The sequence below is a fragment of the Nicotiana attenuata genome, chromosome 2, assembly GCF_001879085.1.
Source record: "Nicotiana attenuata strain UT chromosome 2, NIATTr2, whole genome shotgun sequence".
NCBI classification, from domain to species: domain Eukaryota; kingdom Viridiplantae; phylum Streptophyta; class Magnoliopsida; order Solanales; family Solanaceae; genus Nicotiana; species Nicotiana attenuata.
This window is the reverse complement of record NC_031990.1, coordinates 6,635,054-6,653,708: the sequence shown is the minus strand read 5'-3', so window position 1 is coordinate 6,653,708 and position 18,655 is coordinate 6,635,054. Positions and strand designations below refer to the sequence as shown.

Genomic DNA, 18,655 nt, shown 5'->3' with positions numbered 1-18,655 from the left:
GGAAGAGTTGACCAAGTTTGACTTTTGTGAATTTGACCCCGGAACAAAGCTTTATGGTCCGTTAGGTCTGGATGGTGATTTTTGGACTCGAGTGTATGCCCGTATTTGCAATTGGATATTTCTAAGGATTCAACACTAATTGGCGAAAGTTAGAAATTTTAAGGTTTGGAAAGTTCATAAGTTTGACTGATAGTTTACTTTGAGGATATCGGATTCGGATTGTGGTTCCGGGAATTGGAATAGATTAGTTATGTCATTTGGGACTTGTGTGCAAAATTTGGGTTAATTCCGGGTTGATTTGATATGTTTTGGCACGAGTTTTGGTAGTTGAAAGTTCAAAGTTCATTCAAGTACTAAATGAGGTGCGATTCGTCATTTCGATGTTGTTATGTGTCATTTGAGGCCTCGAGTAGGTCCGTATTATGTTATGGAACTGGTTGGTATATTCGGACGTGGTCCTGAGGGGCTCTGGTGAGTTTCGGACGGGGTTCGGATCGTTTGGAGTCTTGTTGAAGTTGCTGAAGTTTTTGGTTACTGCTGTCTTCGCACCTGCGCATGATGGATCGCAGGTGCGTGCTCGCGGAAGCGTGAAGATGGTCGCAGAAGCGACCTAGGGAAAAGCCGGCTAGGGAGGCTTCCCAGAAGCGGTTCTTCAGCTGCTGAAGCGCGATCACATATGCGACCCTAGTCATCGCAGAAGCGGCCACTGGGGGCCAAGGCTGTCTCGCAGGTGCGTGACTTTGTCCCGCAGAAGCGAAGGTCGCAGGTGCGACCTACTGTCCGCAAATGCGGAAAATGCTGGGCAGAAGCTACAAATCGAGGTTTTTGATTCTTTTATCATATTTTGATATTAGGGGCTCAGATTGAGACGATTTTTTGTGCAATTTTCATCACAAGGATTGCGGTAAGTGCTCTACACTCGGTTTTTATTATATTTCACAAATCTATCTTCATTTTTGATAATTGGATTGTGAATTTTAAAGAGAAATAGAGGGTTTAAGCCTAAAGTTTCATAGAGTGAGTTTTTGAGTTTTGAACATCGATTCGGAGTCAGATTTGGGTGAAACTAGTATGGTTGGACTCGTAATTGAATGGGTAATCAGATTTTGTAAGTTTTGTCGGCTTCCAAGGTGCGGGCCCGGGTTTGACTTTTTGGGCGATTTTGGGCTTTTGATTAAGGATTCGTCCTTTATCATTTGAAAGTATTTCATTGGGCTTTATTTGATGTATTTGAGTTGCTTTTGGCTAGTTTTGGGTCGTTCGGAGGTCAGTACGCGCGGGATGGAATTTTGGAGCATCATTTTGCTTGCTCGGTATTGGATTTGGCTTGTTCGAGGTAAGTAACACTTCTAAACTTGGTGCTGAGGGTATGAAACCGTGAATTACGTATTATGTGTTTGGTGTTGAGGTGACGCACATGCTAGGTTACAGGCACTCCGTTATTTTTGTGGAACTATAGTTACCTGATCTTTTCGGTAACCATGAAATCTCTACGTACTAGAGCTATTGAACTGTGATCCATATTAGAAACCATATCTAGGCTACATGCTAGACCCGCTGAGGTTATTTCTGCTGTTGAGTTATTTGCTTACATTGCAATTTCATACTCAGTCATGTTCATTCATTTCATATCATACCTCAGTCTCTGTTGCTATTTATTGACACATCATATCATTATTTTGGGCTAGTTTCATGGCATTGTGAGCCTGAGAGACTTGGTGTCAGTTGATATATATATATATATATATATATATATATATATATATATATATATATATATATATATATTTGGGATGGATTTTCCCCGGGCTGGATTGGCCATATACAGTACTGAGTGACTGAGCGTGTCGAGTGATTGAGCATGATGAGTAGAAAGTGTGAGACAATGAGATTGAGTACTCTGAGAGTGTGGGTACATGAGGTCATCTCTGAGATATACTGCATTTGACATGCACACTTGGCATACATGCATAGAGATGCATTTTCCTTCATGTTGTATGGTGTCACGTCATTCATGACTTCTCATACATACTGACATATAGGCATCGAGATGTATTTTCCTCGTGCCATTTGAAAATGAATATTTACGTGTTAAAAGTTTTGGAAAAAATTACAGTTTTCAAACTTACTCATATTTTTGGCAATTTCGGTAAAAAATTGGGTTTGTACTGATATACTTGAAAAGTAGACCTATTTTCTGGAACTGTAAATGAGCTGAGCATTTTATCTCTGAGTTACTTATTTTATTACTTTCATTATGTTGTTATCGAACTGTTGTTGGTTATTGGTGTTGGACTCTGACCCTTGTCCCAGCTCGTCACTACTTTCAACCTAAGGTTAGATTTGTTACTTATTGAGTACATGGGGTCTGTTGTACTCATACTACAATTCAGCACCTTGTGCGCAGATGTTGGATGCTGATGTTGTTGTGATCGACAGGAGCTGGATTTGAAGACGTACTTGCGTTCCGGTCGTAGCTGCCTCTTCTTCATGGTAGCCTTAGATTTATAAAAATCTGTTTATGTACATTTCGAACAGATGATGTACTTATTTCATACCAGCTTTGTAAATTCTAATCTTAGCAGCTCATGATTTGTACTACCAGTCCTTGAAAAACGTATAAGATTCAGATATTTTCTTTTACTTAATTGTCTTATTAAGTTTCATTAAAATTGGATAGTCGTTAATTTGCTTACTTAGCGGGTTGGGGTAGGTGTCATCACGACTACTGGGATTTTGGGTCGTGACATCAGGTATTGATTCATCGCCTTCAGTGATGAACTGTGATTCAAGCTTCCTATTTCTAAGAGAAAAGATATAATTAGTTTTTGATCTGTTATTACGAGAAAGCTCTTCTTATGGTAATATTTTTCTTTAACTTTTGCAAGTTTCCAGAATCTAATCCTATGGACCAAACTAAAGAGACGACGAAAGGAGAGAGAGTGAAACTCCAGTATTGTATAACGGATGATAACTAAATGAGGCTATATGGTAATTAAAGAGAGTGAGGCTATATTGTACAGTTATCACCCAAGACTGACAGGAAAAACAAGATTGTGTAAACTATTGCAATGCTGTTAGAACTATAAACACAACCCTGATTAATCTAAAGCTTTGAAGCTGCCAAAAGTCCTGTACTTTTATACAACCAAACCCAAACAAAAATTATGCTCTTAGCTGTGCCAAATTCAAAAGACAGCACAAAGTGCTCACTGAATCTCTAAATCCATTCAAAAAGAAGGCATCTTAGGCAATATATTAAGCACCAACTCAATACTAATGGCATGAACTCCCATCTTTTACCATCCCAATGTGGCACCACTGGAGACAAGCTAAGAAAACCAAGTGGAAAACGCCCACATTACCATGTTAGGTAACAGGTTGAGCACCACCACAATAATAATGGCCAATTAAGATGTCAAACTTTTGTGTGCAGCCATAATCAAAGGAAAAACACTAAAATGCTTTTTTCCTTTTTGGTTTATAAGGTAGAAAAGTCTTATTGTAAAGTCTGGTTATTGAGATGATCACGAGAGATGGCATGGTACGAAAAACGCTTTCAAGAAATGTGATAAGCAGAAAGAGCGGAGATTCTAAAATTTGTCGAAGCAATGATCACTTCATATAGCATACATACGACTCATAGGAAATACAATAGAATCAAAAAACATAGATTGAGAAACCTTTTCTGGGTAAATAATGAGAATATTCTAGTCTAATTTTATCCTGAAAAACTAACTTTGGCAACCATTTCAAGATTGTCCTTGTATAAAACACAAGGAAAAGGAGGAGTGACAAAGCAAATACTTGACCAATTTACAAAAGGCCCCAAAACTTAAAGATGTCAACACCATTGAAGTATCATTCAATGATTCCCAGATCCAAAAGGGGTACAATACGAAAAGGAAAAAGGAAGGGAGTGCCATATATTCAAGAACCAGATTTCAAGATCCATTAGATCAGTAGGTGGACTAGAGTAAGTAATAGCTATGCAATTTCCCCTACAAAGTTGCATATAATTCCCCTCAGGTACCTTCGGAAAGTATGTGGAAAATGCGTCCTTCCAAAATTCCTTTCCTCACCAGTTTGATGCAGTTCTCTACACCATTTGCATATCCAGGTGGAGAGCTACATGAACTTCTACAGCAAACAAACACTTCTCTTTCTGCCTTCGATCAAAATAGCAGCATAACTAAGCTAGTACAAGGCACTATTACTTCTGTAAACACTTTGACAAAATAGATATTACTTCTTCAATCAACGTCTGGCATGCCCAACAGTGGATAACTGGGGTCAGCAGATCCAAGCATGGGAATGTACTCCGATCCTCTTACATGAACGCTAAAACAAGCTGCAGAACATTCAGTTGCATAAGAAATATGCCTCAACTCTCTTTCCAGATTCAGTTAGTAGTGACCAGTTATCCACTTTGTCCAAAACAAAAAACAGCCATTGACTGCAGAAATACAACATTAAAACAATGGGTTTTAACGTGAAGATTCTTTTTCAGGATTCAGATTTCGAATATCCAACTACCTGGTGCGACAAAAAATCTAACAATGCTAACAAATGTAATTAAAATAGCATTAGATGAGAACTATAACTAGAGTAGCACCTATAATATTCTTATAGTTAGTGTACATGGAACACCCAGTTGACCACACACAAGCACAATCTATATGATTCAGTAGCCAGTGCACATTCACATTTTGTATAATCTTTTTTTTCTCTATTCATCAAACTAAAAGCTTTAGAATATGTCCACTTTGAAAAGAACAAACCTCTAAGACAGTAAACAAAAGCATTTTTGCCCAACATTATCCCCAATCCCAATCTTCTCACCTCATGAGTTGCTAAAAACAGAATTTGTTTACACTGTACTAAAGAAGTTTTTGACTAGTTAGGTTAGAAGGCACAAAGAGAAAGAAATTAGTCATAGACAACAGCTGAAGACTATACCATTTTCTATCTTCATTACACTCTGGAGCATCGTTTCCATTTTCTGTTTCATGTCTGAAGGATCATCCATTTCCGGGGCAATAAGAGTAAGCTTCCTGTAAATTTCACGCACAAAACTGCAGATCTTCTCAGCAAAATCAAGTTCCCCTTCTGATATTCGACCAATTGCCAACCTCATCAATTCTCCTGTCAAGTCCGCAAGCTAAAGTAGAAGATTTAGAAATATGGAAATATTTCTTACTGGGGACGAAGTAAACAACTCAGTTTTGCTTAATTTGAGAAAATGCAAACAGGAAGATGATACACTTACCCCTAAGATATAGTCTAGGATGTTAATCTGCAAGGGTTCAACAGAAGGATCACTTAGTGGGAGAAAGGCTGCATTAATCTCATCAAGAGTTAATAGTGTCCCTGTCTTGCAGAAATTACAAAATGTTGCAGCTTCAACATATTCTTGAACCTATAAGTTGGAAGCACATACAAGCTAAGTCAAATTGGATTATGTACGAGTCTCCAAAAGCAAAAAGACCAACTAACCCACCCCAGGAGAATATGCTCGTCTTAACTTCCAGAAATCAGTCCCTTGGAGTTCCTTTACTAGACGGGACACATATTGATCAGTCACAGCTGCCATATCTTTAACTGCTTTATCCAGAACTTCCTCTTTGTTGTGCTTGCTTATTCTGTTAATGAAGGAAGGGAAGAAAAAGAAATTGACTGGGGAACTTTTCTCCTTACATAAGTCATAAAAAGCTAATTAAGTCAAGCAGATAAATAGCTATCCAACATTTGACACTTGTTGGCTGCATAGACTAAAATAATGCTCATAGAGATTGCACCTGTGCACTTGAAAAATAACCTTCTTGCTATTCATAGTAATATCACGACTTGCTTTCACCACCCTTTCTCGTTTATCATTCTGCAACATAAAGAGTAAAAATTCATATTTGATGATTCCATGTGAATTTTGATGGCTTTTGAACTCAAGGATGACCTTTCTCCATCATCATCATCAACAACAACAACAACAAACCCAATGTAATCCCACAAGTGGGGTCTGGGGAGGGTCGTGTATATGCAGACATTTCTCCATCGTCAATTTAATTAGATCTATAATCAGTTCACATAAAAACTTCATACCGGAACTAGCTAGACAAAATTATCAAGTGTTCTATGCATCAACCCTCACTCTAGATCTTTTTTTTTTAATAACGGTGGTGCCCGATCAGCTTGCACGCACCTCAATTACTCTACCGAATACTTGCTACCTCCCACCAACACAAGTATCGGGCGATTTTGGAAGCAAGGCTTAGGCAGATGGAAAAATATCACCGAGTATTTTTGTCCTGGCCTCCAAGGTTTAGACTCAATTGATTATTAGGTCACACCTTTGAGTGCTCTCACTCTATATCTTTCTCTTTTCAAACTAGACCTTGAATTGAAACTGGACTTATCTCTTTCAAGCATCGATACTTTCAGACATATGTTCTCAAGTCTGGACATAGTGAGAACCATCTGGATATGTATAACTACAAAAGCAGGGTAGGTACGTGGAATATATAGGATACATCCTTTCAAAAGTAAATTTCTCTTTTCTTAATTATTAAAATAATAATAATAAACTTTCTTTTTCTTGTTTTTGATTGGTTAACAGAACCATCTAATCCATAAAGTTCAAAATTGCACAATAGTATATGATGTTAGGACTCCCAAAATAAAGCGGCACAACCAAATCGCTTGGCTAACTTGGGTATAAAATATAAAGTTGCAAAAGCAAAGATAATAAGTTCGAAGTCCGCCATCCAAGCCATAGGATCGTAAGTTTACAACAGAAATTCCATTTCAAATATCCTTTTATTAGCTGAGTACCAATACAATTTTTGCATTAAAATGTAAGGAATCTTAATATAATGTTCTTCTTCTCAATGTCTCAAAAAACAATCAGCTTAACCTCAATGCAAATTTGCTGGAGTCAGGCTCTACGAATCTTTGTCTATTTCACTCTATTTCATTCCAAAACACAACTTTAAAGGCTACGAATTCTTTTAGTCCTAGTCTACTAACATTTCCCATCTCATGCCCTCCCTTTAATGTGCAGAAACTTATAAAAATAAATAGGGCGCCTTTTTCTGCTCGAAAAAACCAACTCAGACAATCCAATTTCAAGATAAACCGAAATAAACAGCTTTTAATTAATAATAAAGCTAATGCGAAAATATGAACATAGACAAAGGGAGCAAAAAAGAGAGAAAGGGGAGAAGCTTAACAAGGTTATTGAGATAATCAGCATATTTGGAGAAGGCGTCTTTCATTGATGATGACTCAGTCTCAGTTTCAGTACTCATTGTCCTTGCTTTCTTCATCGCGCTTTGCCAAGTTGCTCCTGCCACTATTCAACAAAATGAACGAAAAATTCAAACTCTTTTAACAAACCCAGAGAAAAGGGGAAGAGTGAATTAGGGTTTGTGTTGGAGACGACTTACAGTGACGAATGCGCTGAGGTTTAGGAGCCATAACTATGAGTGACAACTTGTAGGCGTGGAGCAACATGTGTCCCTTCAGCACACAAAAAAACTGTTAACATCTTCTAATTAATTAGCTTCTTTTCTTTTCTTTTGTTATAAAATAATAAAAGAAGAAAGAACAATATTGCAGAGAAAGAGAGAGGGGAAATTCTTATTGAATTTTGGGATAATTACAATGGAATAGAACCCTTTATTTATAGGGAGATAGTGACTTAACCGCCAAGTAATAAACCCTAGAATTTCTCTAAATATAGACATTCACCATAAATAGAACTCTATTTTTAACACTCCCCCTTGAATGTCTATTCAACAGATAACGTGCCTCGTTAAAACCTTAACTAAAATAAAACCCAGTAGGAAAAAAATTCTAGAAAAGGAAAAAGAGTACACATATCTAACAATACGCCTTTTGGTTGCCTCGTTAAAAACCTTGCAAGGAAAACCCAGTGGGACAAAACCTTGTAAGGAAAAAAGAGTACAACGCGTATTAACTCCCCCTGATGAGAGCATCAATTCACATGCTTAAGCATTTGCATTCCAATCTTGTGCACCATCTTCAAAAGATCTTTGGTAGAGATTTGATGAACAATATCAGCCATATTAATTTCAACGAATTTGTTTCGCCTTGAAATCATCATCCCTGATAGATGTATTGTCTTCATATGATCTTGTTGGAATTGTCAGTTCAATATCTTCACATAGAGGTGAAAACTCTTGGTATCATATTATCATGCCTATAGTTATAGCAAGATACATTTGTGCACAAATTGCATTGAGGATGTAGTACTTCATGACCATGAATTCTATATGCTTTAAGCAATTTAAATCCTTCATGGATTGTCATATATGTTAAGTCATATAAGCCATATAATAGACTTTAGATGCATATCAAGTTTTCATGTCATGCTAGACATATATGATATCGAAAACCGATTGCACATATCATTGACTTTATACTTTCAAGTGTTTGAACTGCATGTCCAAAACTACATGTCTTTCATATGAAACCAAATTCTACTTGAATTGTTTCTCTAGACTTAAGATGCTTATATATTTTTAGCGCTATCATAGATGTTGTCGACAAACATTTTATATCGGTTCCAACCTCCTTATTTTTTATAAAGACATAACATAGAGATCTCTTCATTCACATATTCAGATACCTGAATCTCTCATGAGATTTTATGAAGTGTTATGTCATGTGATCTTCTAGATCACTTGCCTCCTTTATTATGATCATTTGTTCATCTTCTTTATCAAGAAGTTTATTTGAAACCGATTTGTCTATATGCTTTAAGCGTACCATAGACGTTGTCCTTCTAGGACTTAATAAGAGCATTTGCAATGAGAATATAGTTACTTTCTTTGGGTCAGCAAATGCGTCTGGCATGCTTTGCAATATATTGCAAATGAATTATCCTTTTATGAACTTCAAGTTCGTATTATCTTATTCGAGGATCTAGATGCACAAATGATAATTCATTCCACGTAACTTTTTCTCAACTGTTTATCATGTCTCCCCCTCATGTTAGAAAAACTAACTTGTTTCCTCAACTTTGAGAATCCACCTTTGTGCGTTATGGTGTTAATCAAAATATACACCGCACATCAATAATAATAAGATGAAATTATTTGGTTCCTGACCCTGAACCACTTGTGAGGGAAGAAAATAATATACTTGGGTATATAACCTATATCAAACTGATATAGATAACTTTGTTCTCATAAGCAATAGTTTAGCTATTAAGTGGAGGCACTCAATAAATTATTTTGCTAAACCAACTGTGATGTAAACCAACTTATCAAGAAGAACTATCTTGAATAAAAAATCTGGAAATTATGCTCTATATTAAATTATTGAGCAAGTTACCTCGCAAACACCAGGTTGCGCGTCAATAATATTTGCACATGTAACCATCTCATAGATGCATCTTATGTGGTATACATGGCAGGTGAATGGGCCCATATTCACCTTTGATATTTCCAGCATTCATGGGATTCAATCCCAATTTTAGTTGGTATATTAATTAATGAGAACAACCAACATAAGAGAATTCGTAAAGAACTTTCTAGTTCTTTAATATTTACCCATGTGAATTCTCTTTTATTTTTGCACATCATACTTGAATTAACATGGCTAAACTAATTATGCCAACTGGATAAATTATCAATATTGATAAACTTCAGGTTTACACCATGATGTGTGCAATTATGAATAAACTCCAAGTTTATTATGATATGGATTTTTATATCAATAAATATCCACTTCATTGTGGTATTCTTTTGTTTATGTAGTACAAATTGGAGAATAAAGCGGGTAGCTTTTCACATACATATTACCCGCTACAAGTTGTAGTAATAGAAGATATTAAATATTTCCTTTATTTATAGTCTCAATATAATCAACCGCTTTCGCGTATACTTTGGAAACTGAATAAGTTTCTTTTAGACTTACTACAACACAATACCTTATTGGTAATCAATTGTGTTTCTCCAAAATAGTATAATTGGCTCTTCTAGAGCTCTCAATTAATTTGATACTACCACATATTCATCAACGTCCATATGGTGAATATCTCTTTTAAAGAGAAAGTTATACCATTATGGTTATGGTCAAAATTATATGCAAGATCTATTTCTTGCATTACCGTTGTCTTTTAACAATCACAATGCAAAAATATTTCGGCGTACAATAGGTACGTGACCAATGACTTCATACCATAATAATGACGTTATTTTCATATACCATCTCAAACCTCCTTTTAGAGGTGAGTGCGGTATATTCACTACTACTAGCACGTTCATATTCTTTGAAGAATGAATATGTATTCATAAATCACATGTTGTCACATTCACATCATGAATGGACCATAATCATCTATATGTGTTTTATAAAATCTCATGTCAAATCGATGACAAATATTTTTCACAGAGTGAAATATTATTTTGAGAATCCTTATTATTCTCATTATCACAATGATGACGATTATAATTGCATCTATTGCCACGTCCACATCCATTGATACCTTCACGGTAATAGTTTTGTCTTCTTTCAGACTTATCACATATTGCTATCACATTCTCTTAAGGGAATGAGAATGAAGCAAATTCAATGGGACGGATTTCCACTTCTTTGCCCACAACCATACATAAATTTGATCATGGCAAGGCATAGAATTTTACCACTTCAGGTGGTTATAATTTCTTACAAACTCCATTAGAGTTATAATCAAACTTTGTTGTCTTTGCTTGTATTTAAAATCAAATTATAGAATTTCAAGAAGAGAAAAATAAAGTAAAATACTTACCTTAAATCCAGAATTTAATCATGAAGGAAGTTCATGGAACAATTGACAATCATTATGCTCAATCCCAAAGCTTCTACTCAATTGGTTAGAGTCTCGTGCTGATAACGTGTTATAAAATAATAAAAGAAGAAGAACAATATTGCAGAGAAAGAGAGAGGGGAAATTCTTATTGAATTTTGGGATGAATTACAATGGAATAGAACACTCTATTTATAGGGAGATGGTGACTTAACCACCAAGTAATAAACCCTAGAATCTCTCTAAATATAGACATTCACCATAAATAGAACTCTATTTTTAACATCTTTTTTATTTTTCCTTTTTTTTTCTTTTGTTTCATCTACTTTATCTTTTTATTTTTCTTTCTCTTGTTGTTATTTTCTCTTTAAACCAAATCACTCATCCCCACAAGTCATATATCATCAAATGAACATATGCGAAGCATCAAATAGGGGAACAGGATTTTAATGCTCAAAATGATTTATCGGATCGTTACATTATTCACCTCTTAAATAAACGTTCGCCCTCGAACGAGTTTAGAAACATACCTGAGATGCTGAAAAGGTGTGTATATCTGCTCCGCATATCTGACTTGGTCTCCCGAGTAGCATTCTCTCTTGGTTGGCCTCTCCAAAGCACCTTCACCGATGCGATCTCCTTTGACCTCAACTTCTGAACCTACCTATCCAAAAAGGCCACTAACTCTTCTTAATTAGCCAGATTCTCATCTAACTACATTGTGCTGAAGTTCAAACCATGCGACTTGTCTTCATGATACTTCTGGAGCAGAGAAACATGGAATACCAGATGAACTCTCACAACACTAGGAGGCAAAGCAAACCTATAAGCAACCTCACCCACTCTTTATATATTACCTAAAAGTTGACCAATACACCTCGTACTCAGTTTACCTTTCTTCCCAAACCTCACCATTCCCTTCATGGGTAAAATATTCAGAAGTACCTTCTCACTCCATAAATGTTGCATCTCGAACCTTCTTGTCCGCATAACTCTTTTGCTTGGACTAAGTTGTACGAAGTTGCTCCTGAGTTAACTTCCCCTTCTCAAAAACATCACGAACCAAATCAAGTATCTAACAACCTAGCTCACTAGGCTCAAACCAATTAATAGTAAATCCACAATGCCTAGCATACAAGCCTCATATGGAGCCATATGAATGCTGGATTGGTAATTGTTGTTTTATGCAAACTCTGCCAATAGTAGAAATTGGTCCCGATAACCCCCAAGTCAATCACACAAGCTCTCAACATATCCTCAAAAACCTGAATAGTCTGCTCGGACTGACCATCTGTCTATGGGTGAAAAGTTGTTCTAAGCTCCACCTGTCTATCCAACTTATATTGAACAACTTTCCAAAAGTGAGAAGTTAACTGAGTACCCCAGTCTGAAATGACAAAATCAGGCAGACCATGAAAACGAACAATCTCTCTAATGTAGATCTATGCAAGCTTCTATTAAGTATGTGTAGCCAACACTAGTATAAAATGCACGGACTTGGTCAATCTATCAACAATGACCAAATGGCATCAAGCTTCTTCAAAGTTAGTGGAAAGCCTACCACAAAGTCCATAGTAACACGCTTCCACTTCTACTCTAGTATATCCAATCTTTGAGTCAAACCACTTGGTTTCTGATGTTCATACTTCACTTGCTGGAAATTCAAACATCGTGAAACATGCCCAACAATGTCATCCTTCATTTTCTGCCAGAAGTAATGTTGCTTCAAATTACGATACATCTTCATGAGATCAAGATGAATAGAATACTTCAAATTGTGAGCCTCCTCAAGAATCAACATCCTTATACCATCAAAATTAGGAACACAAACCGACCTTGGAGTCATAATACACCATCGTCTCTAATAACCATCTTCTTAGTAATACCTCGCTGCACCGTGTCTTATGCACCAACAAATATGTATTATCATATTGGCTAGCATTAATACTCTCAAACAAGAACGACAGTGCAACCACATAGGCAAGAACTCTACGAGACTTAGAAATGTCCAGTCTTACAAATCTGTAGGCCAATGCCTGAAACTCTATTGCCAAAGGCCTCTCCTCAGCTGGAATAAATTTCAAACTCCCATTCTCTCCACCTTTTTATTCAAGCCATCCGCTGCCACATTCGCCTTACCAGAGTGATACAATATAGTAGTATCATAATTCTTAAGCAACTCAAGCCACCTCCGCTGCCTCAAAATCAAATTTTTTTACTTGAACAACTGCTGAAGACTCCTATGACCAGTGTAGACCTCGAATGGCACACGGTACAAGTAATGCCTCCAACTCTTAAGTGCATGCTCAATAGCTGCCAATACCAAATCATGAACTGAATAATTTTTCTCATGAGGCTTCAACTGTCATGACAAATAAGCAATAACCCTACCCTTCTGCATCAATACCTCTCCAAGACCAATATGAGAAGCATCACAATACACCATCTATGACCCAAAATTTATGTGTAACACCAACACTGGGGTTGTAGTCAAAGCAGTCTTAAGCTTCTAATATCTCTTCTCACACTCGTCGGACCATCTTAAATGAGCAACCTTTTGAGTCAACTAAGTTAATGGGACTGCAATAGATGAAACCCCTCCACAAAGCATAAATAATAGCATGCCAAGCTAAACAAACTCCTGATCTCTGTAGCTGAGTAGGTCTTAGCCAACTCTAAACCGCCTCAATCTTCTTCGAATCAATCTTGATACCATCACTAGACACAACATGACCCAAGAATGAAACTAAATTCAACCAAAACTCACACTTAGAAAACTGAGCATAAAGCTGCTTCTCTTTCAAAGTCTTAAGCACAATCCTCAAATATTGCTCATGCTCCTCCCTACTATGAGAGTAAACCAAGATATCATCAATGAACACAATCACAAAAGAGTCGAAATAAGACTTGAACATCCTGTTCATCAAATCATGAAAGCCGCTGGAGTATTAGTAAAAAAAATTATATCTCCAACAACTCATAATGACCATATCAAGTCCTAAAAGTTGTCTTAGGTATATTCGAAGCTCTAATCATCAACTGGTGGTAGCCTGATCTCAAGTCAAACATAGAGAACACTTTATCCCGTTGAAGTTGATCAAAAAAATTATTAATACGGGGCAATGGATACTTGTTCTTGGCAATAACCTTGTTCAACTTCCTGTAAATCAATGCACATCATCATAGTGCCATCTTTCTTTTTCACAAATAACACCTGCGCCCCCAAAGAGAATCCTAGGTCTAATGAATCCCTTATCAAGCAAGTCTTGCAATTGTTCCTTCTACTCAGCTAGAGCCATGCGATACAGTGGAATAGATTTGGGCTGGCTACCCGGAACCAAGTTAATGCAAAAATCAATATCTCTATGTGGTGGCATGCCTGGAAAATCCCTAAGAAACACCTCCGAAAACTCCATAACAACGGGTACTAAATCCATGTGAGGAACCTCTGGACTAGAATCCTAAATTAAAGCCAAATATGCTAGACACCCTTTCTCGACCATACCCGAGACTTTGAAAAAAAAATCACCTTACCTATAGAATGACCAAGTGACCCCCTGAAAATGAAACCACCTTACCTATAGAATGACCAAGTGACCCCCTCCACTCAAGTCTAGATAATCTTATCATAGCCAAAGTCACAGTCTTGACGTGACAATCTAAGATAGCATGATATGGAGATAACCAATCCATGCCAAGAATCACCTCTAAGTCCACTAAGTCCAAGAACAAGAGATCAACCATAGTATCATACCCATTAATAATAACCATACAAGACCAATAGACACAATCCACCATACTTTTTTTTTGGGGCAAATTATACTACTAGGCGTGCCTAGTAGTTTTTTATTAATAATAAAGCAGCAAAACCACAAAGGAATAGTACATGTAAGGGGGCATGGACCTTACCTTACTAATCCTATTGAGGCAAAGAAAAGCCTCATCTTCTAGCAAGCATGTAAAAAATAGGAACTTGAAAGTACCAAGTATTCTATGATCGCCATAGAGTTTATAACACACTCTATGGCGCTATTACAAATGATGATGCTTTGAAAATGATAAACTAAAACAATGTAGAAATTAGAGTCTTGCCCCTCATTTATCAAACTTGTGAGTTCTTCAATTTGAACTTCCTTAAAATCCTCTTTAACTACCTTCAAATAATCTTCAAAATTCTTCATTTCTTCTCGGATCTATTGGACCTCGTAGATGTGGAGGTGGTAACCCCTTTTTGCTTTGCAGCTCTCATTGGGAGTTGCCTGATTGTTATTTCTTGAGTCACCTTCTTTTTTTTCATTATGCTTAGGAGAGAAATCTCCAGTTGTATCCACCACTTCCGGACAAGATTCAATCAATTCATCTTCTTTTGCTTCGTCGGAGATGGCAACACGTAAGTTGGCCTCAAGTTTTTAATTAGCTTCTTCTTGTATAACCATCCACAATGTTTCATGCCTCTTCAATCTCTTTGCACTACATGGTTCATGTCTCTTTGCCACTGAAAATTTTAGCTTCTGTGCAGTCGTTTTTCAGCCAGATGAAAATGTACTTTTGTAAGGTTTTGGACTGCCCAAAGCATCCAATAATGCACGGTCATGGTCTGAGATCAAAGCCTTGTTTGAAATGTCACCTGAGTGTTTTTGCTGCTCAGATGGAAGAAACATTTCAGCCTGATCTGCCCAGCTGCTTTTGGATACTGCAGAAGACAACATGGATTGATCCTCTGATGGCACTGCATCTGTTCTGCCTGCTTTATTTTTGCTAACCAACAGATGAGCATGCTCATTACCAAAGATAGGTCTTGGACTGCTAGTTTCCAGATTTGCAACAGTATGCAATGGAGAATTTGCTTCCCCTGTATTTCCTGGCAGCATATGCAATACTTGCCCAGCTGTATTTTTGGTTGACAAGTTTGTCAAATTGTTGGCATTGTTAGATGAAGTGGAAACATGGTTTCTTTCAATTGCATCAGATGATTTAATATCAGCATCATTAGCAAGAGATGCTATTTGTTTAGCCACATTTGAATCTTCAGTAGTTTGAAGTTCATCTCCATTTAAAGCAGTAGCATTTGTCCTGTTGAAAGTATTATTGGTCGTAACCAAGGCTGTTGTAGTTGGAATGACAGTCGAGAAAAGATGCTGCAGGTTGGACTGGTACTACTGTCTCTCATTTTGTGCAGCTGCAGCTATAGAATTTGAAGCAACAAAAGCTGATTCTTTATTCAAATCCTCACATCCCTGCTGCCTATGATTACAATAAGGTTTTGCAGGCTCAATCAGATTTTGCTCAGTTGATTTCTCAACTGATTCAACAGTTGGAACATGTCGATCCTCAATCAAAGCCACAGTAGCCTCAGCAGCCTGTTGAACCAGAGTCCCCTGCTCACTGCCAGGTAAACTCTTTGTCAAATTAGCCTCTAAATTTATGGCCTTAACACCTGTAGATTCTCTTCGATCGGTCGTTGCAATATTATCCTTATCCTTAACACTTTGCAGAGGTGCATCAACTCAATCAATATCACCATTTAAACTTGCACCATCACGAGTGACCAATGTTGTTGCCAATTGCCCAGTGTTTCTATAACTGCTTTCATACTATTGCCACATTGAGGAGAACCATCGGCATGAGTATTAGTAGCCTTTGAACTTGTATCTGTTGCACCCTCCATATCTACACCCTTTTTCCCAGTTGGTTTATTGCCTAAAGTTTGTTCCTCAGCATCCTGTTGCACCAAAGTCACCTGCTCACTTTCAGCTAACCTATTAGATAGATTAGCCTCTACATTACTACCATCTTGTATAGGTGCATCAGCTCGATTCACATCAAACTTAAGGCTTGCAACAGTTGACACCCCAGTCACACCAGTAGAATAATGCAACTTATCATAACCTTGCACCACTGAATTTACTGCATTGAGAATCGTCGCTATGGCCGCTTTAGCAGGAACATCTCGTGTAGGGTTTGGTGGACCCTTATCAATCATTGAAGCATCTCCTATAGACACACCTTTACTTAGTTGATTCTTCATAGGCTCTTTGTTCATATTACTAGCTTGATTTCTTTCTGCAATTTGCAAAACCTGTTGTTCGACTTTTTCTTTTGCTGCTTCACCTCCTTGCTTACCATATTTTTCTGATAAATCCTTACCTATATTTCCAGCTCTTTTAGCATTTAAATATTCCCTTGCATCCCCTTGTAACTTGTCAACATTAACCACCTCATTAACAGTCACATTACAGTCTAAGGCATCCTCCTCTGTCACCACCTCTGTTACAGCATGTTCCTTCATAATTCTACATGCTTTTTCGTCATATCCTTGATGCTTACAATACGTGCAATATTTAGGGAGATTATCATACACTATTTCTTGATAGTGCACGACATATTTTCCAGTAATTCGATCAACAATCTGCAGCTTGACCTTTTTAGGATGTTTACCCAACAGATCGATTATTACCTTAACTCGAGGAGCACTAGGCCTCGTTCGTTCTTGTGTCGCCTTGTCCACAGCAAGAGCTTTTCCAACAACTGAAGCTATAGACATTAACGACCTCTTAGCAAAGAAATTAGGTGGCAAACCTGGTAGCGAAATCCACACGACTGCCATAGATGTCTCCTCCCTTGAATTGAATCCCAACATCCACGGGAAAGTTCTAAAGAAGAATTCGTCGCCTTTGGATTTAAGATATCCAGTCGATCTTGAAAGGAAGTTAACATAATCAGTGTATAGTCAAACCTGACCAACAGGTGACGAAATTCTAATTGCCCAACATTACAGTAGCCTTGAACTTCAAATTGCGACGAGAGAATTTTTCGAACTTCCTGTATATCAGGTTTTCCATACGAAAATTTAACCACAACTGCTTGATGCAGCTCTTCTTCCCTTATGAAGTCATTAACTTCATCCATGGTGAATTCTATCACTGCTTCTCCATGATCGAGTTTAACATAAAATAACTCGATTTTTGACGAATCTTGAGCAGACTGTTTTGATTGTAGTTTTGTAGCATACGATTGATTTGTATTATGTTTTGGATCAGTTTCTATCTGGTGTTGAATCACCTCTCCCACAGCCAAAGGCTAGGGAGAGATCAACGCAGCCATGGCTACCCTAGCACAAGAAAAATGCCAATTCTAGAGAGAGAAGAAGAGAGAAGGGACTGCCATGGAGTTGATTTGAGGATTCCATAAACACATAAACAGGAATATCCAAATTATCAAAAGACATATCCAAATATGATGCAAATCAAAATGACACATATGAATAAGTAGAACCCGAATCGAATAATACTGCAGCATTTCTATGACAGACTGAAACAATACTTGTGATGACTACATTGGAGGCAATCACCTCAGATCTACCAGGTAAAGCATAAGAACGAGCCTGACCTCCACCTCTAGGACGAGCTCTACCTGCCTGACCTCCAGTTCTAACTGCTGGGCTTGTAGTGTAGCAACTGTGGCTAGAATCATTACCTGAGTTCCCTGCTATGGTGTAGCACTCTACAATTTGGGACATTTCATCTTGAGGTGTCCCAAATCTCCATACTCAAAACATCCCCTCCACTGACGAGGCTATAGAACATGTGGCTGACCCCGATGATCTAGATACCCACTGAACTGACCCTGCCCTAAAGGTGTGCTGTAAGGACCATAAGATGAAGGTGCACTATATAGCAATTGTCTAGATTGAGCACTATAGGAACCCTGACTAGCAGGTGTGCCGTGGGAGATCTAAAGTGTTGATAAAACCGGTCTGGCATGATGTCCTCTATCATAATTTCCCTTGCATCTAGATGAGGCACCACTAAATCCTCCAGTAGTACGAGGCTTATTGGCCTCGTG

The 18,655-nt window shown here is 37.5% G+C and overlaps 1 protein-coding gene across 2 annotated transcripts; it reads right to left on the bottom strand.

The window, feature by feature from the left end:
• On the bottom strand, nt 3,656-7,551 carry LOC109243775 (translin-associated protein X). 2 transcript variants are annotated; one of them, XM_019410766.1, is made up of 7 exons: nt 7,443-7,551; nt 7,227-7,348; nt 5,799-5,878; nt 5,501-5,642; nt 5,270-5,419; nt 4,960-5,161; nt 3,656-4,351 (listed from the first exon to the last, which is right to left on the bottom strand). In XM_019410766.1, the coding sequence occupies exons 1-7, from the start codon at nt 7,507-7,509 to the stop codon at nt 4,254-4,256; spliced, it is 861 nt and encodes a 286-aa protein (XP_019266311.1). In that variant the 5' UTR covers nt 7,510-7,551; the 3' UTR covers nt 3,656-4,253. The 2 variants fall into 2 exon arrangements, with proteins under 2 accessions (XP_019266311.1, XP_019266317.1); XM_019410772.1 differs by lacking the exon at nt 3,656-4,351 and adding an exon at nt 4,358-4,456.

Bases quoted from the DNA above. Each gene is read 5' to 3' on its own strand.
- LOC109243775 (XM_019410766.1), bottom strand. From the start codon at position 7,509: ATGTTGCTCCACGCCTACAAGTTGTCACTCATAGTTATGGCTCCTAAA. The intron at 7,349-7,442 runs GTAAGTCGTCTC...TTTGTTGAATAG, and splicing joins ACCTCAGCGCATTCGTCACT to TGGCAGGAGCAACTTGGCAA. The intron at 5,643-5,798 runs GTGCAATCTCTA...CTTCATTAACAG, and splicing joins GTTATTTTTCAAGTGCACAG to AATAAGCAAGCACAACAAAG.